The 24015-nt window shown below is 41.6% G+C and overlaps 1 protein-coding gene across 1 annotated transcript in view; it reads left to right on the forward strand.

Annotated features, from left to right (window-relative positions):
• The window catches only part of NGFR (nerve growth factor receptor), a 77208-nt gene that overhangs the window by 47290 nt on the left and 5903 nt on the right, over positions 1 to 24015 (forward strand). The window contains exons 3-5 of the mRNA XM_066587834.1: positions 11845 to 12204; positions 21828 to 22044; positions 23073 to 23221. Of these exons, the coding sequence (XP_066443931.1) occupies positions 11845 to 12204; positions 21828 to 22044; positions 23073 to 23221 (726 nt within the window). The remainder of the gene's footprint in view (positions 1 to 11844; positions 12205 to 21827; positions 22045 to 23072; positions 23222 to 24015) is intronic.

The following is a 24015-nucleotide window of genomic DNA, read 5'->3' on the forward strand; positions in this document are numbered from 1 at the left end:
ACTATTAAAAGATCCATAAAACTAGAATCTGGAAGAGAAGGGTAAGCCACAAAAAAGAGGCAAAACTCATCTTCTCATTAAGTCCAGATGGTGCAATGGTATAAAGTCAAAAAATCCACTTTGTTTCCCGTTGTGCCAGTAACTTTTTCCAGTCACCATCTCTGCTATTGACAAGCACTCGGTCAATTCCTCTATCATGGAATCCCAAGGGTCGCAGTTATGGTACATCTTAAAGTGTTTTAGAATAGTTTTCATGCCGTCCAAGTCAAGATATTAAATGGGCACCTTGACCTGCATTCCTTTGGACTTCCTCATTGACGCAGTATATCCCATTTTTACTGAGTTTTCATCTTTGTGATTAAATAGAGCTGCAATTTTTTGTATTCCTGGTAGAGTGTTGCATCTTCCTATCTTCATGTGTTATACGCGACTACACCTGCTGCTATCACGGGATTTTTCCTTGACTTTGGGTTGTGAATTTAATATATTACGCAGGAAGAGATGAAGTTTGGCGTATAGGCAAATTAGTTGTAATCCAACAGATATAGAATACAATTTCTGACAAAGAGGAAAATTCAAGAACTTGATGCTTTTTTTGCCTCTAGGGGGCCCCGCAGCTTGTGTTTAATATACATGTAAATGTCAGTGCCGCTTCCGACAAAGCTTTACATAGATGGGAATTGACGTGCTTAGAAGAACTTGTTAAAACAAATGATTCACTTGTCTCCTGCTATACAAAGGATGCAATGAAAGTCAATTATTTATGCCTCCAGCAGAACACTGAGTCAAATGCTGTAGGAATTCCTGCCGTCCTGTTGGGACTATGGTCTGCGTGCATCAAACGCGTTTTTTGGTGCCCTCTTCCCTGAAAGCTGAGAAATAGGCTTAATGTTCACTTAATAGCTTTCCAGTTACGTGAGTGATGCAGCAGCTGCTAGGGTTGAGGGACTTGGTAGAATCATAGTGGTTGGCATCGGGGAGCAAATCCTGGATCTGGACAGATGCACATAATATATATGGGATGATAAGGCTGATAATGGAGCGGTTTGCGAGGGAGTGGGGGGGAGAGATATTCCTTTTTTCTTAGAGAAATAAGGAGGTTTTGACCTCCGCAATGAAACATCTTCACTGCAACAGATTTATAGCATATAGTCATGGCAATAAAAGCTAAGCAAAATGCCATGCTCAGAGTGTGATGTTCTGAATCTCTATGCTGGAAATGATCTCCCAGGGGATACAGGCGCTCTGAAGGTTGTCTTGCCCCCATCGTTATTGAAATTCAAGTTCTTAGCCCTCCATTGATGAAGTCTTCTAAGGTCACATCTAAGAACTACATTACAGCTGAGAGAAGTGAAAACTTTAATGGTATTCTCCTAGCTAAAATATTTAGAGCATGCCTATTGCGTGATCAGTTCTTTCAGTTACCCGGTAGACCTCAATACAGAAAACCATGGGTACCACTTCATTTGGTCTTCTGCTATATGTCGCCGGTGTTGGTCCTCTAAGTAGGTTGAAGGAGAGTCAGGGGACCATCGTCTTCCACATAGGCTTGAGTCCCAACTCTTGGATCTCACCTATTATCTGCATAACTTTGCAGACATGACCAACTGACTCCAACAAAATCTTTCTTTTGTTTATACTTACCCCCATTTCCCCATACGGGCATCTCTTAGATTTGAAAGTGTTAAGTGGGCTGTTTTCACCATTCACTGTCACTCAAGTCTGATGCCACCCATTAACAGTAAGCAGTGGGAATCGCCCACTTGACACATTCACAAAAGACATCGCTAGAGTCAGTGAGGCCACAGCTGTAAAGTTATGCAGCCAGCCCTACTGACTTGAGAATATGACAAGTCCTCTTTAAGGAAAGGCACTATGGAAAACCTGCATAATAATGACCTTATGATGATAGGATGTCCAAGATTTGTTGAGCTGTTTCTTCCTAAATCCTTAAAGGGATTCTCCATATACATCTTGACCCTTTTTTGACTTACCTTATTCTGTAGGCTTCCATATGGGCACAGACCAGATTTTCAAAGGCCATGGATCCATTGAAGCCAGTGCTTGACTATCTGAAGATATGGAAACATCAAAGGTTGTCCATTTAGAGTTCACAAAGCTGTTGGTACCAACCAGGAACAGCCTAACAGAAGGAGAGCCCATGGGAATCAATAAACATATTTTATGCTTGTCAAACTGACAATGGACAAGAAAGTGACCAATATGACACTGTGTCACGGCACTAATAACGCCGTCACTTCCAGGTTGTGTGAATGGGTCTGGAGTGACTTCAATATGGCAGCCCTAGAGCATGTATTGAGCCAGGCATGCATATTGAGCTGGACAATGATGGAGTAACATCTCCCTCTGTTGCCAGTGCTAATAGACTTGCTGGGTTTTTTATCAGCCCAATCATTCCACTGGTCTCTTTGTAAAAGTATTTAGACCGGCCTCTTGGTGCAAAGGTTGCCTGTTATACATCTAGTGTATTGCGTCTTTAGAGAGTTTAGTGTCAGGTTTCGGCAGTGCATCAGAGACTCGTACTCTGTCTATCTCCTGCAGTGGGGTCATCCTTTTTGGGGTGGGTGCTCCGCTTGAAGGACCAGTCCAGATCGTGTAGTTCTGATTAATTATTTCACATATTTCTACGATGCTCGCTGCATTCCGTTACAATACTGTTAGCGTGGAAAAACCAGGATCACCTGCCACCAATTTGACTCCGTGTTTGGACCCAGAATTTGTGATTTCCGGTCATTCTAACCAGTTGTACCAGATGTGACATTCTGTCACCCAAGTCTTCACATACAACTGGCGCTAGCCCTGTTTCCGATTCCTGCTAACCATGGTAATTTCCTATCAAATCCTTTTGGCAGCCATTTTTTGGAATTAGCTATGCTTCCCCCTCACTCTGTAACCTCCCATCAATCAATGCCCCTGCCCCACACAGTGCGGTGAAGACGTAGGGTGATGATGAAGTTAGATATTGCATACATTCTTGCTGACATAGTAGTCAATGAGCCGGGGAGTGGAAATATAAATAGTGCATAGTTTAACAATAGAAAGTGGTGGAAACATAAAATACAGAAGAGAAATCACTTTCCTTTGTTTGCACATAACACGTTGTGCCAGATTTTACAACATCTTGAATTGATTTTCTCATTCACTGTGGGAAGAAATAGTGAATGACAACAATTAGGATCTGCGCTTGCCAGACCACTGTCAACGTCAGGGGACGCTTGTCTGAAAACAGCAGAAAACGTGAATGATGTATGAATGTGCCTATTGCCTGCTCTGCAGGTGACGGTGGGGAGGGTTCACTGCTGATAAGTAACATCATCAGACCGTTAGATTACTCCATGATGTCACCACTAATCCGTGAACTAATAGGGAATTAGTAAGCGCCCCCCATCAGCTCACTGTGGCTCTTGGCCAGATTTATGACTATATTCCCTTAGAAAATCCAATAGGGAAAATAGAAGCATAATATACCGTATTATATATAGACCAGGAATGGTGTTCTCAAGAATGTTACTGTTTTCAGGGCCACTCTTGGGGTGACATTAAGAAGGTAGAGAGCAATGTTTGGCGAAAGCTAAGGAGGTGATCAGTGGGGCAACCATCCATCTAAAATGTAGTATCTATCTATCTATCTATCTATCTATCTATATCATATCTATCTCATATCTATCTATCTCATATATATCTATCTATCTATCTCATATCTATCTATCTCCTATATATCTATCTCCTATATATCTATCTATCTATCTCATATCTATCTATCTATATCATATCTATCTACAATCTGTCATTTTAAAACACACTTTACTGACGGGCTAAATACATATTAGCATTGCCAAATTTGGAAATATGTGTCAGTTTATCTATCTATCTATCTATCTCATATCTATCTATATCATATTTATCTATCTATATCATATCTATCTATCTATCTCATATGTATCTATCTATCTCCTATCTATCTATCTATCTATCTATCTATCTATCTATCTCATAAATATCTATCTATCTATCTATCTTAGATCTATCTATCTCATATCTATCTATCTATCTATCTATATCTTATCTATTTATCTATCTTAGATCTATCTATCTCATATCTATCTATCTATCTATCTATCTATCTATCTATCTATCTATCTATCTATCTCCATATCTATCTCATATCTATCTATCTATCTCCATATCTATCTATCTATATATCTATCTTAGATCTATCTATCTCATATCTATCTATCTATCTATCTCATATCTATCTATCTATCTATCTATCTATCTATCTATCTATCTATCTCTCATATCTATCTATCTATCTATCTATCTATCTATCTATCTATCTATCTATCTATCTATCTATCTATCTATCTATCTATCTATCTATCTATCTATCTATCTCATATCTATCTATCTATCTATCTTCAGACGTTATTTAAACTCTCTCCTCGCCTATAAAACATAACACTTCTGGAATGATCTATCTGCATAAGTATTTTTTCTTACACCACCTTCTCTAAAAATTGGAAAATCATTAAAAAAAACCTCAATTTAAGAGCGTAATAGGAGATCGCAGCCACAAAACCACAAGTCAGGTGCTCGGCCTGCCGGGAGCCGTGTATTTAACTGCAGAAAGAAAGGTGGATTGTGGGAGCAGAAAATCCCAGAGGATACGGGGCGACAGCCGTGGATACAAGTACCGCACTCTCTGGCTACATATCTCCATCATGTGAGAGGACATTTGTACACCGCGGCCCCTGAAGTTCTTCAGTAGATAAAGTTCTAATTGTTTTGTTTGTTAATATCAGTTTTCTTAGTTTGAGCCAAATTGCGGTCTGTCAGAAGTCTGCCAAAATAATTGTGACATTCTGAACCTTCGCCATGTGGGAAGCACCATGAAATCGGTCTTATAAACCATCACTGTTTTTTTGGGTTTTCAGAATGAAGTCAATGTTCTAATAGAAAAGTAAGGTTTTGGGTACGTCGGTCCCTATGACATGGGTGCTGCATGGGGCTTAGACACGGCTCTTAGCCAGTTCTGCATGGGAACTATAAGGCTGGGTTCCCATGGGGCGCAATTGGAGCGGAATTTCGGTGCAGACTTTCTGCACGAAAATTCCGCCCGTGGCATTTATCCCGGGATTAGCCAGCAAAGTGGACGAGATTTACAAAAATGTCGTCCACATGCTGCGGCCACGCCGCGCTGAAATTGACAAGCCGTGCGGGATTAAAAGAAGCGGCATGTCAATTCTTTTCCTGTTTCCTGCGGCAGACGCTTTCCTCTCTATGGGGAGAGATGGTTGCAGCAGAATGCAGTTGGCAAAGCTGCTCCAAAATCCGTGGCGAGAGGCGGCCGGTTTTGAAGCTGTATTTCTGTGCGGTCATTCTGCGAGATTTCCCAGGATTTCGGTCCCATGTGACCCCAGCTTTAGAGGGCCTGACCCCCTGTATCCTCTTCTGATATTATATATTACACAAGTTGACAGCTTGTTTTCTTCTGCGATCCCTGCTGCAAATTACAAGTTCATTTACCCAGGCATATCACTATAAATGTCTGACAGACTTGGAGGAATGTATAAACAGTCACGCACCCAAACTAATAATAAAATGCTAAGATTGACCTCTATGTCCCTTTTCAGTCCACCATTCTGTGCTGATTAATGTCTAGTCTAAGTTTACATTTTTTATCATTTAGACAGTATTAGTAAATAATTTCCATAAAGGTAAATAATAAAATTCTGACCTTTGGCAGTCACCACTAGGGGGGGCCCATAAAACAGATTTCTTCAGCTCCTATTGAACTCAACAATAAATTTGGTGAGCTCCCTCTGGTGGTGGCTTTTTACAATAAATGGTATGGGAATAGGCTGACCAAGCATCCTGTGATAGGATCTGATGCCTTTATCTAACCAAGAAACCACTGCTGCTCAGCTGCATTAATTCAATGTATCATCTAAGCATGCAAATTCGGAAAATCAACTGTCAGAAACATAATGACCCAAACTAATAATAAAATATTACAGAATGTCCTTTATGTCACTTTTCTGTTCACCATTCTGTGCTGATTAAATTCATAGTACATATTTAAAGACATTTAGAAATATCTATCATCTATCTATCTATCTCATATCTATCTATCTCAGATCTATCTCATTTCTATCTATCTACCTATCTCGTATCTATCTATCTAATATCTATCTATCCAATATCTATCTATCTCATATCTATCTATCTCATATCTATCTATCTCATATCTATCTATCTCATATCTATCTATCTATCTATCTCATATCTATCTATCTATCTATCTCATATCTATCTATCTATCTATCTCATATCTACCTATCTCATATCTACCTATCTCATATCTATCTATCTCATATCTATCTATCTATCTATCTATCTATCTATCTATCTATCTCATATCTATCTATCTACCTATCTACCTATCTATCTATGTATCTCATATTTATCTATTAGAGATGAGCGAGTACCTGCCCGCTCGAGACGGAAGGTTTGGGTGCCGGTGCAGGGGAGCGGTGAGTAGCGGTAGTCAGCTGGAGGGAGCCGGGGGGGAGAGAGAGATCTCTCCTCCGTTCCGCCCCGCTCTCCCCCGCAGCTCCCTGCCCGCTGCCGGCACCCGAACCTTCCGTCTCGAGCGGGGAGATACTCGCTAAAGGCAATGCTCGCTCGAGCAATTGCCTTTAGCGAGTATACTCGCTCATCTCTACTATCTATCCATCTATCTAATATCTATCTATCTCATATCTATCTATCTATCTATCTATCTATCTATCTATCTATCTATCTATCTATCTATCTATCTATCTATCTTCATGCACACAAGTGATGATATTTAAACTCTTTCCCCAGCTATAAACATAACACTTCTGGAATGATCTATCTGTATAAGTATTTCTTCTTAACTGACCTTTTTTAAAAATTGAAAATCATTAAAAAAAACCTAAATTAAGAGCGTAATAGGAGATTGCAGCCACAAAACCACAAGTCAGGTGCTCGGCCTGCCGGGAGCCGTGTATCTAACTGCGGAAAAAAGGTGGATTGTGGGAGCCGAAAACACAAGAGGAGACGCGGCGACGGCCGTGGATACAAGTACCGCACTCTCTGGCTATATATCTCCATCATGTGAGAGGACATTCGTACACCGCGGCCCCTGAAGTTCTTCAGTAGATAAAGTTCTAATTGTTTTGTTTGTTAATATCAGTTTTCTTAGTTTGAGCCAAATTGCGGTCTGTCAGAAGTCTGCCAAAATAGTTGTGACATTCTGAACCTTCGCCATGTGCGAAGCACAATGAAATCGGTCTGATAAACATCATCAGGTTCTTTTAGCTTTTCAGTGTAAAATCAATGTTCTAATAGGAAGGTAAGGTTTTGGGTACGTCGGCCTGTATCACACAGGGTGCTGCTTGGGGCTTAGCCATGGCTCTTAGCCAGTTCTGCATGCGAATTATAAGGCTGGGTTCCTACGGGACGGAAATCTCGTTGAATGAACGCAGCGGGACCGCACGGAAATTCTGCAAGATTTCCTCAACTGAAAGGCTGCTTCAAAACCAACGGCCAAGGGTGTAACTATAGAGGATGCAGGGGATGCGGTTGCACCCGGGCCCAGGAGCCTTAGGGGGCCCTTAAGGCCCCTCTTCTCCATATATGGAGCCCAGTACTATTAATAAAGCATTATAGTTGGGGGCCCCGTTACAGGTTTTGCATTGGGGCCCAGAAGCTTCAAGTTACGCCTCTTCCCACGGCATTTGGCACGGATTTAAAAAGCCAGTATTCTGCTTCGGATATCTCTACCTATAGAGAGAAGTGAGTCCGCAGCGAAAATGGCGATACCATTGACATGTGCGGATTTGAATTCCGCGCCGCATATCAGTGTCTGCGTGGCTTGTCCACAGCGGACTGTCGGCAGCATGTGAACGAGATCTTTGCAAATCTCCTCCACTTTGCTGTTTAGTTTTAGATTTAAAAATGCTGGTGGAATTTCCGTGCGGAAAGTGCGCACAGAAGTTCTGCTGAGATTCCGTCCCCTGTGACCCCAGCTTTAGAGGGCCTGACCCCCTGTATCCTCTTCTGATATTATATATTACACAAGTCGACAGCTTGTTTTCTTCTGCAGCCCCTGCTGCAAGTTCATACGCAAATGCGTAATACGTGGTAAACTTACGCTCGTGTGAGCCCGGCCAAACTAGTAATACATGAATGTATGAACAGTCACGGACGCAAACTAGTAATAAAACGCTGTAGATTGTCCTTTATGTCACTCTTCGGTTCACCATTCTGTGCTGATTAACTTCATATTACATTTTTATAGAGGTTGGAATCCCGTTTTCCTGATACAGAGCTCCAAAACATCAGCGCAAACATAGACGCCTATTTACTATTGAAACTTCAAAAGTTTTTGGGAGAAAATCGCGCCAGAACACTGTCAGACATGTTTTGCGCCACATTTATTATGTTTTAGGGCCCTTTTACACTATTATATGGTCATCCGTGAAACACACGTTTTTACTCCAAAAAATGGATGAAAACATAGCGGTTAATGGACCCGTAGATTATAATGCAGTCAAACTATGGATATGCTTGATAACGTTTAGCGAGGCATTCATTTCCATTTTTTTTGTGCGATTGAAAAGCTCTTCTGTCCGACAAAAAAAGTATCTAAGAGGTGGTCAAACTTAAGACTAGACAGTCCTACAATTTGATAGATTTATCATTCAGCAGAGCTACTGTGATGAAACTGGTGAATTTTAAGGGGGGGTCTCACACGACCAGATTTTAATTGCGGAATCTGCGATTGTCGTCCGCTTGCACTTTCCGCTGTAAAACGGAGGCAATGAAATGTATATAGTTTCGTTTTTGCCTTCACACTCACGGACACAAATTGCGTATTCTGTGAGCGGAAGAAAAATTGCAGCATGCTTTATTTTGCTGGGGAATCCGCATGGACAGCCTCCATTGAAGTCAATGGAGGCATCCGACCCGCAGCCATACGCAATTAACATTCCATGTGGGCTGGGGGTACCCGTGTCATCGCTGAGTGACGGCGCAGGAAATACAAACAGAACAAGGTGGCCATACGCAATTCAGTTTAGTGGCGTACAGAAGATTACCATCCGGGCCCACAGTTGGAATACGCTGGGGGCCTCTCGCATGCACAATCCTATGCGGTCCTGTGAGCCTGGCCTAGGTTTACACTGTTTATTTTTTTTTTAAGTATTAGTAAATAAGTCAAATAGAAGTAAATGATAAAATTTGGACCTTTTGCAGCCACCACTAGGGGGAGCTACATAAAACAGATTTTTTAATCAGCTCCCATTGAACACAACAATAAATTTGGTGAGTTCCCTCTAGTGGTGGTAGTTACTTACAATAAATGGTATGGGAATAGGCTCACCATGCATCCTGTGATAGGGTGTGGTGCCTTTTTCCAACCAAGGAACCACTGCTGCTCAGCTGCATTATTTTAATGTATTTTCATAGTATACAAATTCAGAAGATAAACTGTCATAGACATAGGACACACAGGCATTACATTTACATAATTCTGTTAATATATGGCCCCTACATGGTTGATACATGAAAATTGCCTGTAGGGAATCTTGTCTCCAGAAAGGTGAAACACTAGTCAGAAAATGGTCCTTTTATGGCCAGTTGTGCTCCTCCATTCCTGGCATTATTACAACATTATGCCATTAATTAGAATGTGTCTCGCCCACACAGACAATTGTCTCCTCTATTAGAATGGAAATTTATATTACACATATCGTATGACTTTGCGCTACCATTTAGAGCATGATGTGAAATGGGTATTAGTGTGCCACCTGCATTCATACACAAGGGCAAGCCCATGGAGGACAGTGATACAGATTATAGGATGAATTTTATATTGTGGGAGGGGTCACTAAAATGAAACTATAAGAACATTTAGACCAGCAGTCTCAAATCTGTGACTCTCTAGGTGTTGCAACACTACAACACTCAGCATGCCCTAACAGCCATAGGCAGGAGAATCAGGGGACAGTCCCAGAAAACACAGGGCAGTTAGATGGTATATATATAGTACCACTTTATAGTGGAGTCTTTCCATGGGGTTCTTTCATACAGGACTCCTTTTACAAAATCATTCCATACAGGAGTCTTTCCATGGAGTCCTTCCATTGCATCCTTCCATTTATGCAGTCTTTTCATTGAGTCGTTTCATACATGGAGTCTTTCCATTGAGTTTTACCACATATGGAGTACCTCTATTGAGTCCTTCCATACATGGAGTACTTTTATTCAGTCCTTCTATGTATGGAGTCCTTCCAGACATGGTGTCCTTGCATTTAGTCCTCCTATACATAGAGTAATTCTATTGAGTCCTTACATAAGTGAATCCTATTATTAAATCTTTCCATTATGGAGTATTTACATTGAGTCCTTCCATAAATGGAGTCCATCTATTTAGTTATTCCATTGAGTCCTTCTATACATGAAGTCTTTCCATACATTGAGTAGTTCCATTGAATCTTTCTATACATGGAGTCCTTCCATTGAGTCCTCCCAAGCATGGAGTTCTTCTATGCACAGAGTTCCTTCATTTAGGCCTTCTATACAAGTCCTTCTATTGAATCCTTCTTTACGCAGAGTCCTTTCATTGAATCATTCCATACATGGAGTCCTTCCATTGAGTGTTTTCACACTTAGAGTCCTTCTATTGAGTCTTTCTGTTCATAAAGTTCTTCAATTGAGTCATACTATACATGGAGTCCTTCTATTGCGTCCTTCTTTTCGTGAACTCCTTCCATTGAATTATTCCATACATGGAGTTCTTTCATTAAATCCTTCCAAACCTGGAGTCCTTCCACTGAGTCCTTCCATATGTGGAGTCCTACTGTACCATTGAGTGTTTCTATACATGGAGTTCTTCCATTTAGTCCTTCCAAACATGTAGTCCATTTATTGAGCCCTTCTCTATGTGGAGTCCTTCCATTGAGTCCTATATGTAGAGTCCTTTCATTGGGTCCTTCTATCCATGAAATCCTAATATTGAGTATTTCCATACATGGAGTCCTACCATGGGGTTCTTCCACTGTGCCCTTCCATACAACCTTCAATAGAGTACGGTGTTTCCTGTCTATACCCTCTTCAATGTTGTATAGTGTACAGGCTGTAACACTTTGGTAGTCAAGCTCTACTTGCATTCTCATGGAAATTTATTTTAATAGACCCGGTGAGAAATATAGCATTTCATGTACAAATGAGCAACTGTTTGGAAATGTTTCTAGAACTTTTTTATAAATATTGTATGTTTTCATTTTATTTCTGACTTGTGTTTATTATCTGTCCTGGTCCTGCCTTGTATACAGTATAATTGCTCGATGAGTCATATATGAGTCACCACCGCTATATCTATGGTGCATCTGTTTTCTACTTGAGAAAACCTTGGATTTCCAGCTTCTTATTCCATTTAATGAGGTGGGGGTACAATTGGCATGTGCAACTTGACAAGGTTAAGGGGTCTTCAACTTGTCCAACTTGACAAGGTTAGGGGTCTTCTTATTAAGAATACTTTCCATGTATACATGATTTCAACATTCATTTTTGTTGCTGATGAATGCGCATATTTCAGTCAATTACTAATTATTAGCTTATTAAAGTTTGGGTGCAATACCTAGGATTTACCACTAGACTTCATAATTTGTAATATTGTCTAATATTTCCCAATCAACACTTACAGAGGCACCATATGGTGGCACTCTTAGGGCTTGCTACTCTGTAATACTATTATTATGACCTTGATTTGACTTTCTACCTTTTCTCTCATAGGTGTAACCTATTCGGACACGACCAGTCACACTGAAGCTTGTAAGCCTTGTACAGAATGTCATGGTAACAGGCGTATGATAGCTCCCTGCGTGGAGACCGATGATGCTGTGTGCGCTTGTGCTTATGGATTCTATAAAAACGAAGACAACGGAGAATGTGTACACTGCAATACGTGTCCTGTGGGATATGGCATGATCCTACCATGTTACATGAACCAGAACACTGCGTGTGAAAAATGTCCCGAATGGACCTTCTCAAATGTGGACAACAACATGGACCCATGTCTGCCATGTATGCTCTGTGAAGAGGATGAGGTCACGGTGAAAGAGTGCACCACAACCGCAGACACAATATGCTACAGTAAGTATATATAGAAAGAGCTGGGATATATAAAGGAATTGATTAAAATAATTCAATGCAGGCAGGTGTTTCCATGGTAACAGACTACAAGCAAACCCTGTGTAGTCTGATCCTATTGTCATACTTCTTTCCTTAACTTTGGGCTACTTCTGAATGCTGGTCTAAGGCTCTCTTGGTTTCACCTCTTTTTGAGAAATGTGGTCTTTGCTGCAGGGAACCCTCAAGTTGTTTCCCAGGAGTAGTCTCAGCATTGCGACAGGTAACCCAGTTGAATCAAAAAGCACCAGAGTGTGGTACAAATGGAACAAGCAAGGAAAAAGTCAGTATAACAGTCTGAGTTCAGTGCAGGTGGAGCTCATGCAATGCAGTAAACAGGCAGTAAGTAGGTCAGGGCAGGCAGTATGCATTCAAGATGAAGTTTGAAAGCTGGCGGAGGTCAGGACAGGCTGAGTTCGGGAAAGTTAGGTGTAGAGGCAGATGGAGAAAACCTTTGAATTTGATAGAAGGGAGTATGCATGCAGGATCAAACTATATAGAGTTTGTTTGTTGTCAATAACTATGGAGACACATAGGAGCGTCACACACAATAAGAAGAGAGGTTTGTAATCGTCTCTTGCATCATTTTTTAAATTTCAGCTACACAACAGGGCAGCGCCACTCTTGTCCGTGGGCTACATCTGGTACTGCAGCAAAGTCTCATCACGTGAATAGGGCTGAACTGCAATATCAGAAGCGGCTCATGATTTCAGGGTTGTTCAGTTAAAAACAAAAGATCTCAGCAGCACACCTTCAGCCCAATAGGCTCACAAATAGGGAGAGAAGGATAGAATATGGCGTCAAGCCAGTAGATGCGCGCTCACCTAGGGGATCCGGACTTCAAAGATCCCAATGCAGCATAGAGAAAATGTGTATGGAGAGCAGCATCAAGTAGAAGCTATTTCAGAAAGACATCCTGGAATCTTCAGGGAATCCAAATCCAATTATCATCTTTATTGAGTTAAAAACTCCATCAGCATGAACAACAAAACTTGCGACGTTTCGTCCTATGCAAAGGACTTTGTCAAGCATGTTAACACAGAGACAGAGACAGGAATATAAATGAACCCCCCCAATCATACAAAGCCAGAGGGTACCGCCCCCGACTGTGGTGTAAACAGGATTGGACAAAAGAAGGGAGGTTCCCAGCACATCAGGTGTAATGTATAGAGGCCAAGATTACCTGAAACAGAAGTGTCAGTAATGAGACAGAGGCGCAGCAGCATTGCCGGAAGTGCCATGTCCGGCATCTAAATGGGTCCGAAAGAACACAGCCATAGAGGCCTCACCACATCCTCTGATCATCAGAGCTGGATGTGTGGGGAAGCAATTAAAGGGGTGGTCTCGTGAAATCAAGTGGGGTTCAGCACTTCTGTATGGCCATATTAATGCACTTTGTAATGTACATTGTGCATTAATTATGAGCCATACAGAAGTTATTCACTTACCTGTTCCGTTGCTAGCGTCCGCGTCGCCATGGAGCCATCTAAATTCGCTGTCTTCTGGCGTTTTTAGACGCGCTTGCGCAGTCCGGTCTTCTCCCTGGTGAATGGGGCCGCTCGTGCCGGAGAGCTGGTCCTCGTAGCTCCGCCCCGTCACGTGTGCCGATTCCAGCCAATCAGGAGGCTGGAATCGGCAATGGACCGCACAGAGCCCATGGTGCACCATGGGAGAGGACCCGCGGTGCATCGTGGGTGAAGATCCCGGTGGCCATCTTGGTAAAGGAAGAAAGAAGTCGCCGCAGCGCGGGGATTCGGGTAAGTAATAAACTTTTTTTTTAACCCATCCCCTGGGTTTGTCTCGCGCCGAACGGGGGGCCTATTGAATAAAACAAAAACCCGTTTTGGCGTGAGACAACCCCTTTAAGGTGCGGAACACCCATGTATACTAGATGTTCAAGTATAGCGATATGTCACTTCCGGTCAAAACCGGAAGTGATGCGGCAGAGCTATACAACATGCATAATGGGTAACACCAAAGAAGCAGGGGATACAGTAGTGATCTATAACGCCCGAAGGGGCGAAATGAAAGCGCATAGAGCGCATATTATGATGGTATTAAGTTGGAAAAGGACAGTAATCAGTGCGCTACATCACACTGTAGCGCACTGATTACTGTCCTTTTCCAACTGGGAACCTCCCTTCTTTTGTCCAATCCTGTTTACACCACAGTCGGGGGCGGTACCCTCTGGCTTTGTATGATTGGGGGGGGGGGGGTTCATTTATATTCCTGTCTCTGTCTTTGTGTTAACATGCTTGACAAAGTCCTTTGCATAGGACGAAACGTCGCAAGTTTTGTTGTTCATGCTGATGGAGTTTTTAACTCAATAAAGATGATAATTGGATTTGGATTCCCTGAAGATTCCAGGATGTCTTTCTGAAATAGCTTCTACTTGATGCTGCTCTCCATACACATTTTCTCAGGGTTGTTCAGTTGTAAACTACTGATGGTCTGTCCTCAAGATATTTGATGAATACTACATTAGCAGGGGTGTACAGTCATGGAGCCACACCGATTAGCTGTTTGCCAAACTGGTGTGCTTGTGCACTGAGCTGATTGTACACTGAACAGACAGCTCCGTTCCTACTGCAGTGGCCAGGCTTGATACTACAGGCAAAGTTCCCATTTTGCCTGTAATAAAACCGTCTGGCCACTGCAGTGGGAACGGAGCTGTCTGCTTCATGCAGAAATCAGCTTGATGAATGATTGCACTGGCTTTGAAAACAGATGATCCGCAGGGGTCCTTGGCAACAGACCCCGCCAATCTACTTTTGATGACCTATTCCACGAATAGACCATCAATAGTTTACAACTTGACAACTCCTTTAATATTTGTGCTGTTTCTGAGGGGAAAAAAATCAGACCTCTCTTTTCTATCTTAAAGCACATTTAATACTAATATTTTTAGGACTGCTTTAGGCATTGGAAGGTTATTTGTACTGCAGGAAATATCAAATATTCACTGAAGGATTCTCAGTAGTGTGTTCGCACATCCAATTCATAAGCCGCTTTAAAGTTGTGGAAAATGCATTAATTCTTAAGAAATCTTGGCTTGATATCTACAGAACTCGATCCACAGTCTCTGCCCAAACCGCTGAGTAATGCAGACGAGAAATGAGAGGTTTTATAGTCAACATAAACAGCATTTGTCCCAGAATCACTAGTATACAGTTGCAAGAAAAAATAAGTGAACCCTTTGGAATAACCCAGATTGTCTAAATCATAGTTATAGACATACACAATGTAACTAATAACACATAAACAGTTGTACCATTCATGTCTTTTATTGAGCACATCGAGTAATGATCCACAATGCAGGGAGAAGAAGTAAGTGAACCCTATCATTTAATAATGCGTAGATTCCCCTTTAGCAGTAATCATACCTGCCAAACATTTTTTTGTAGCTGCAAAAGAAAATTTTCTCAATATTTTGAAGGAATGTTGGACCATTTTTCTCTGTAAATGTGTTCCAGTTCATCAATATTTCTGGAATGCCTTGTGTGCACAGCTTTCTTCAGGTCATGCCATAACATCTGCATAGGACTAAGGTCATTGAGCACATTGAGTAATCATCCGCAATGCAGGGAGCAATATTACGTGAACCCTTGAATTTAATAATATGTAGCTCCCCCATTACCAGCAAGCACCTCCATAAAACATATTTTGTAGTTGCAGACCAAATTTTCAAAACGTTTTGAAGGAATGTTGGACCATTTTGAAGGTTTCAGTTCATCAATATTTCTGGGATGCCTTGTATGCCACAGCATCCCCATAGAGTTAAAGGGGTTGTCCCGCGGCAGCAAGTGGGTCTATACACTTCTGTATGGCCATAATAATGCACTTTGTAATGTACATTGTGCATTAATTATGAGCCATAGGCCGCCTGCAGACGAGCGGGTCGGATCCGGCAGCGAGAAATCTCGCCGCGCGATCCGACCCCAGAGCCTGCAGGGACGAGCGCGTACTCACCCGCGCCTGGCGGCCCCGGCTCTTTGATGTGCCGGCTGCCGCGCAGCCGGCGCATGCGCAGACCGGAGCCGGCGGCCAGGTGAGTGCGTGCTCCGCACAAAATTAGAACATGCCGCGGTTTGTTTGCCGCGCGAGATTTCGCGCGGCCAAACCGCGGCCGTCTGCATAGGAGTGCGTATTGTAATGCACTCCTATGCAGACTTTCAGCGGCGGAAATCCCGCGGGAAATCCCGCGGCGGGATTTCCGCTCGTCTGCAGGCGGCCATACAGAAGTTATAAAAAGTTTTATACTTACCTGCTCCGTTGCTAGCGTCCTCGTTCCCATGGAGCCGACTAATTTTCGCCCTCCGATGGCCAAATTAGCCGCGCTTGCGCAGTCCGGGTCTTCTGCAGTCTTCTATGGGGCCGCTCGTGCAGAATGCCGGCTCCGTGTAGCTCCGCCCCGTCACGTGCCGATTCCAGCCAATCAGGAGGCTGGAATCGGCAATGGACCGCACAGAAGCCCTGCGGTCCACGGAGACAGAGGATCCCGGCGGCCATCTTCAGCAGGTGAGTATGAAGACGCCGGACCGCCGGGATTCAGGTAAGCGCTGTGCGGGTTGTTTTTTTAACCCCTGCATCGGGGTTGTCTCGCGCCGAACGGGGGGGGGGTTAAAAAAAAAAAAAAAAAAACGTTTCGGCGCGGGACAACCCCTTTAAGGTCAGGCCTTTGGCCTTTTCATTTTAAAACACTAATCTTCTTCTTTTTCAACCAGTTAGCACCCTGAGAAGCCATTAACAGAGATGGTTCACTTACTTTTTTTTCTCCCTGTGCTGTGTATGTTACTCAATGTATTCAATAAAAGACATGGATGGTACAATTATGACTTAGATAACAATTAGGCCACATTTCATTAGCAATCAGTGAGGAAATAAATCCTAGAATTTTTACACGGTAACTAAGCATGAAGCACTATACTCTATCTATCTATCTATCTCCTATCTATCTATCTCATATCTATCTATCTATCTCCTATCTTTCTATCTGTCTTATATCTATCTATCTATCTCCTATCTTTCTATCTGTCTTATATCTATCTATCTTATATCTATCTATCTTATATCTGTCTCATTTCTATCTATCTATTTATCTCATATCTCTCTATATCTATCTATCTATCTATCTATCTATCTATCTATCTATCTATCTATCTATCTATCTATCTATCTTATATCTATCTCATATATTTCTATCTATCTCAAATCTATCTATCTATCTATCTATCTATCTATCTATTTATCTATCTCATACCTATCTATTTATATCTATCTCATATCTTTCTATCTATCTATATATCTATCTGTGTATCTCATATCTATCTATCTATCTATCTAATATCTATCTATCTATCTATCTATCTCATATCTATCTATCTATCTATCTAGTTCATATCTATCTAATATCTATCTATCTATCTATCTATCTCATATCTATCTATCTATCTATCTATCTATCTAATATCTATCTATCTCCTATCTATCTATCTATCTATCTATCTATCTATCTATCTATCTATCTATCTATCTATCTATCTCCTATCTATCTATCTCATATCTATCTCCTATCTATCTATCTATCTATCTATCTATCTATCTATCTATCTATCTATCTATCTATCTATCTCATATCTATCTATCTATCTGTCTATCTATCTCATATCTATCTATCTATCTATCTATCTATCTATCTATCTATCTATCTATCTATCTATCTATCTATCTATCCCCTGATTTATGTGTCATTTAGTAATCCCCCTCTATGATTAAGATAATTTTGATACCAATGCAGAAAACTGTGCGGTGAACAAATCCTATTCCCTGCAGTTCCCCGCCATTAGAATGTGAGCCTCTGGCCATATCATCTTGTATTTTGCAGGGAAGCCTCGGGAAATTTGGATTCCATGTGGCTTCCCTATTAAGCCATTCTCATCAATGAATGATGCTACATGTCCCCATACAGTTACTCTACATATAGAGCCATGCCTGCAGATGTACATGCCGGCATCACCGTACAGATGGACTAGCTCTAAAGCTTTGTTCTCACATAAACTCGAGATGACATAACATCCACATCAGCCAAATGATGGGTCCCTCCGTCTGTCTGTGACTCATTGTCCTAATTGCTCACAGTGACCTTATTGTGTGACACAGCAAAGGCAGGAAACGGCCCGTGGGCATCCTCGACCACAACAGGGCCATCACTGTCCTGGACATCGCACAGCACTCTGCATGGATTCATTAGAGCAGAGATAGCCTGATGGAGTCAGCTAAAGACGTGTAGTGTCAGCCTGAAGATGTCTGGAGATATTGTATTAGACTGTACTTTTTTTTTTCTTTTATTGTTTTAGTTTTGCATAAAATATTAACCCTACAATGTCTTCCAAAAAGTTGGCCAAAAGGTCTGAGAGAAGCTGAGATAATCAAAAACACCAAAGAACGTATCGGACCATGTGGTCCACTAAAGGTGGGCAACTTCATGTGAAAAGTGCTCAAACGCAATGACATACATAGAAGAGAGGGGTCCATGGTAAAAGATTGGCCCCTATTATTGTGCCAGATCTTTCCAATCAAACCATTTCCAGGTCCATTGTTTGCAAACAATCCAATTCCTCCATAAGTTATTGCGTTGGGGCAACCATAAAAAGTCTGGTACAGGGCGCAACTGTCTAACGAAGAAACTGTTGACCAATGAGTAAAGACTATGTACAGTTTTGGGCACTTGTACTTAAGAAGGACATATGGGAGCTCAGAGACGACCTTATAACTATGTATTAATATATAAGGGGTCAATACAGATATTTGTCCCATCATCTATTTATACCCAGGACTGTAACAAGGGGGTGCCCTCTACATCTAGAGGAAAGAAGGTTTCTACACCGACACAGAAGGGGGTTCTTTACTGTAAGAGCAGTGAAGCTATGGAACGCTCTGCTTGAGAACGTGGTGATGAAAAATTCGATAAAAGAGTTCAAGAGGGGCCTGGACGCCTTTCTTGAGAGATACAATAATATATGTTATAATCATTAATAATTTCAAAAGGTTTGTGATCCAGGGATTATACTGATTGCCAGATTGGAGTCAGGAATGTTTTTCCCTTAAATGGGGAAAATTGGCTTCTACCTCATTGTTTTTTTTCCCCTTCCTCTGGATCAACATTGGGGGTTAATAGGCTGAATTGGATACACATTTTTTTTTTTTTTTGGCCTTACATACTACGATACTGTTAACCAAATTAGCTAGCAGCACGCAGCAATATCCTCCAGGATTGGTGTCTAACTGACTATCTTCAATACTACTGAGCTATGTATCGACTACGATTTATCCCAGCCTGACTGCGGAAGAGGCTATCTGCCTTGAAACGCATGTCTTTGCTGGTGTTTTTACTATAAAAGTTATCAATCTTTACTTATTGGTCCTCAACCAGCTATAGGCAGCGCTCCAGGGATAGAGCATAGAAAGAGATACCGTATACTGGTTTTAATGCAAAGTAAGAGGTGAGGAAAATGTAGTATAACTCACCCTAGCCTATACAGGACGGTCCGGCACACCTCAATCCTAGTGGGCTGTAGTAATCAATGGGGTTCCAATAGGTTCATTGATCCTAGCCGGTCAGGCATCCAATCATGTGAAGAGTGCCATTGGGGATTCCGGAATACGGGATAATATGTAAAAAAAAGTATATAATGGTCAGACCATAAAAAAGCTACGGCCATATAAGATGTAATGTGGCCATAGGGTAAATATAAATAGGCAACGTGTTTCGGCCCTATAAAGAGCCTTTTTCAAGCTGCTTAGTAACTTTTTCAATAACTACTTTGTAACTACCTCTATCTGGCAACTATTGAATTCCCTGCTGGACTCCTTCCTGGGAGTATCACCGCTGAGGGGATATTTTGCCTCCATGGATTTAGGGGAGTACTCTTTCTGAGACACCCCTGTGAAGTAAGTCTCTCACTCTTATTTCCCCTCTGATTGGTTTATCCCCTGGAGCGCTGGGGCCTTTTTTATGGTCTAACCATTATATACTTTTCTACTTATTGGTCAAAAGTTTCTTTGTTAGAGGATTAAGCTGTGTAACAGGATTTTTATGGTTGTTCCACGCAATATCCCACGCCCACCCTTGTGGGGAGCCATTCAACTGGTTGGCAGCATCTCTGTTCCAGCTCTCCCTCTTCTCTTTGGTCAGGAACATCAAACTCTCTTAAATGTTAAACCTCTAGTCACCAGCTTAGGGTTGCTCTATACCAGCTCCCCATGGGTTTTTGTCATCCAGTAGTAAAGGAGATGGGACAAACCTAGTTTGGTCTCCCTTTCCTAACAGGTTATCATCATTGTGCCACAAAGTGATGGACTGTATTACAGTGGGTCCACTATATAGCCTAATATTCATTATCCAGTATTAGAAAAGAAGGCTGCATTTTTGCCAAAATTGGCACCATTCTTGTAGATGCACTATGCTGGTATTGCAGCCCAGTCCCATAGAGCTAAGTTGCAATACGATAAACCACTCATGTACAGGAGTGTTTTTGGAAAACATGAAGACCCTTTTTCTCATCCTGGATAACCCACTAGCCACGAGCTGAAATTATGTGAGGCCACCATATAAGACATAGTACAAACCCGTGTTAAACATTCCAATATCTGAGGATGTCATGAAAATCCTTATAAAGTTGTCACAAGAATGTTTTCTACGGTTGGCAGACGATCTATGATTTGCTTAAGGCAAATCTTCAAAATGAGGGTACAAGGAGATTAAGTCACTATAAATATTTTGTAGGGTTGGCAGACAGTCCTGTGCGTTGCTCGAGGGCGAATAAAAAGGCACATTCAGATAAGAAATAAAAGATTTCAGAAAATAAAAAAAGTTTTGCTTCTAGTATACCTACAACTACTACTGGGAAGAAGTCAATTTTTTGAAATATCTTCAAATGCCAATTAAAGAATGCCCAGTCCACGGCGTGCATAATACACAGCTTATTCTGTTCATGTCTGACCCCTATTTGTAGTGGAGGGCACAATCATAATATGTTAGGCCGAAAAAAGACAAATGTCCATCCAGTTCAACCTGTTTCCACCCCCCTTGTTGATCCAGAGGAAGGCAAAAAAAAAACATTGAGGCAGAAGCCCATTTATCCCTTATTTTTTTGGGAAAAAATTCCTTGCCGGCTCCATAATGCCAGTCAGAATAATCAATGGATCAATTTGTTTAATTCCCCCAATGCCAAATAAAAGTGTCCAGTATAGCACGTAGTACAAGCCAGTACACACATTTACACAAATGGGTCATGCTATAGTAAAGCACTTGGTGGCACTGCTGACAAATGTATTGGTTCTTGACCTCAGCAACTTGTATCTTATCCCTTCTTCGAGCCCCTGTAGATTCCTAGTCCTAGAACCTGTGTTCAACTATCAAATTATCCTAAATGCCCCTTTTTTGTGATACCTCCATTGTCCCTCTCTGAGATTTAGCAATGTCCCCCAAGTATACCAGAAATGTCCATGACAAGTTAATACGAGGCAATAAAGTACATGAAATACTGTATAAAGCTAAGTTTTTGTTTTTCTGTTCGTCTTCTCAGATCCCAATCCACGGATGGCATCAGTGACACCTTTTACTCTCAGCACGAATACCACTATTCAGGATAGCACGCTGGTAGAAATGGAGACTATCATACCATCTACTGAGGGTACTGAACCTATCACTCCTAGTGGGGCTACTGAGAACCTCATCCCTGTCTACTGCTCCATTTTGGCAGCTGTTATCGCAGGACTGGTGGCATTCATAGTCTTTAAACGGTGAGTCCTCCTCCTCCTCATACCTTTGCATGAGTACCCAAGCAGTCATCCTCCATAATAGTATAGTACACCACTCCTAATCATGCCACTCAATGCTGTTCTTGGTAGGCCATCTTAGCAGTATTTATGAGGATTATCAAATCTTGCAAGACCAACTTCACAGTTATTGATCTACAATCTACATGAAAACAAAATGGGCTATGGCTGCATACAGCGCCCATCGGCAATATATGCTTGCCAATGTTTTCGTTGCCATGATTCATAGATGAAGATAGGAAGAAATTCATCTGGCATTAGGGTCAACTTTATATTTGAGTTGATGGGCTAAAAAGGCCATTGTCTTCATGAAATATATCAGGACAAGCCTATTCCATGTGGCCTATTAAGGCATATGGACATCATCAAAGGAAATCCCTTGTTTGGGACTCCCTCTATGAATCAGAGCAAAGAGAGGCACTACAAAGAGTGGTTCCCTCTATGGTGGACTTGGCACAACCATGTTTTGCATGGTCTCTTATTCATCTGAGTGAGTTGAATGCCATGGTGGCTTTATCCTAGAGGAGATGTCCATATAGTCTCTTGAATTCTATTGTATGGCAATGTTGTATGGTACCCATGTGCCTCAGCTCTATGCATTCCAACCTAAATAGGTGGGAATTGTATAAGAAATATGCATCAACAGTAGTGTTCAGTAAACCGAACCAGTAGAACCCTGTTCCGGGTCAAACTTTGCTAAAAGCCTGGTTCGGCATGACCCAGAACTGGGCTTTGAGTGAAGCTCTACTCGAAACAGGGTTTTACTGGTTCAGTTCGCTCAACACTAGTCCAGAAGACTGGTGTGTAACACTGTCTAAAAGTCCTAAAAGCCCTCTCCGAGTGTTATACAGGGCTTTTATGGATCTTCGACAGTGCTACACACCAGTTTTAGTTCAAATTAATTTTCCAAAAGTTTGACGAGGTGGCAGAACCAAACTTTTTTAAAAGTTCACTCATTACTAGTCAAAACTTATTACACTATATTTCCACAGGTGGAACAGCTGTAAACAGAACAAACAAGGGGGTAACAGTCATCCGGTGAACCAGACCCCATCCCCAGAAGGAGAGAAGCTTCATAGTGACAGTGGAATCTCTGTGAATAGTGACAGCACAGCTGAGCAAACTACAGGACACACGCAAGGTATGGAAGATCTGCAAAAACTCATGCTCCAATGGGTGCTATGTAACATTTCATTTTTTTTCCAGCAACAGCACCACCCTGCTCTATAGGCTATATCAGGTATTGCAGCTCACTGCCATTAAAATGAATGGAACTGAGTTGCAATACCAAAGTCAGCCTTTGGATAAGAGTGGCACTGTTTCCTGACATAAACAGATTTTTTTTATTGTAACCCCTTTTAAGGTTATCGACGTATTTTTCTTTTCCTTTTTTAATACACAGTACAATCTCTTCCTCACACCTTACTCCTGACAAGTCATATATTGAGCTTGATATATTGAGAGCCACCCAGAGAAACCCAGCAAGTGAAAACTTGTCACATGTACTGTCTGTAACTCTGCCGCTCGTATAAATGCCTGAATATATCATATTCTTTTGCCTTGTAGGTGTCAAAAAAACTGATTTTATGCCAATGTTTTATTACATTTTCAGTTCACCGAAAGATAAAAAGGAAATTGACATAGCTGTGCATTCACTGAGCGGTGCAGCGGTGTAGAGTTCCTGGGGTTTAGGGTGTTGAACGGAGCCAAGGTTAAAATGAGGGAAATATTAGTGTTACTTTACCAATCTACATAATAAAACAGGAACATATAGTACTCGAGGGTGCGGTAATCCTGATCCGTGAAATCTGGGGACAAATAACCCTCTGTACTCTTATATGAGCTCGGCTACCACCAAGACTGCGTGTAAATTTATTTATAGGATTCTCCGGGAATATATAAACTGGATCAAATTGACTGAGCATTACACGTGCT

This window comes from Eleutherodactylus coqui, chromosome 13, assembly GCF_035609145.1.
Source record: "Eleutherodactylus coqui strain aEleCoq1 chromosome 13, aEleCoq1.hap1, whole genome shotgun sequence".
NCBI classification, from domain to species: domain Eukaryota; kingdom Metazoa; phylum Chordata; class Amphibia; order Anura; family Eleutherodactylidae; genus Eleutherodactylus; species Eleutherodactylus coqui.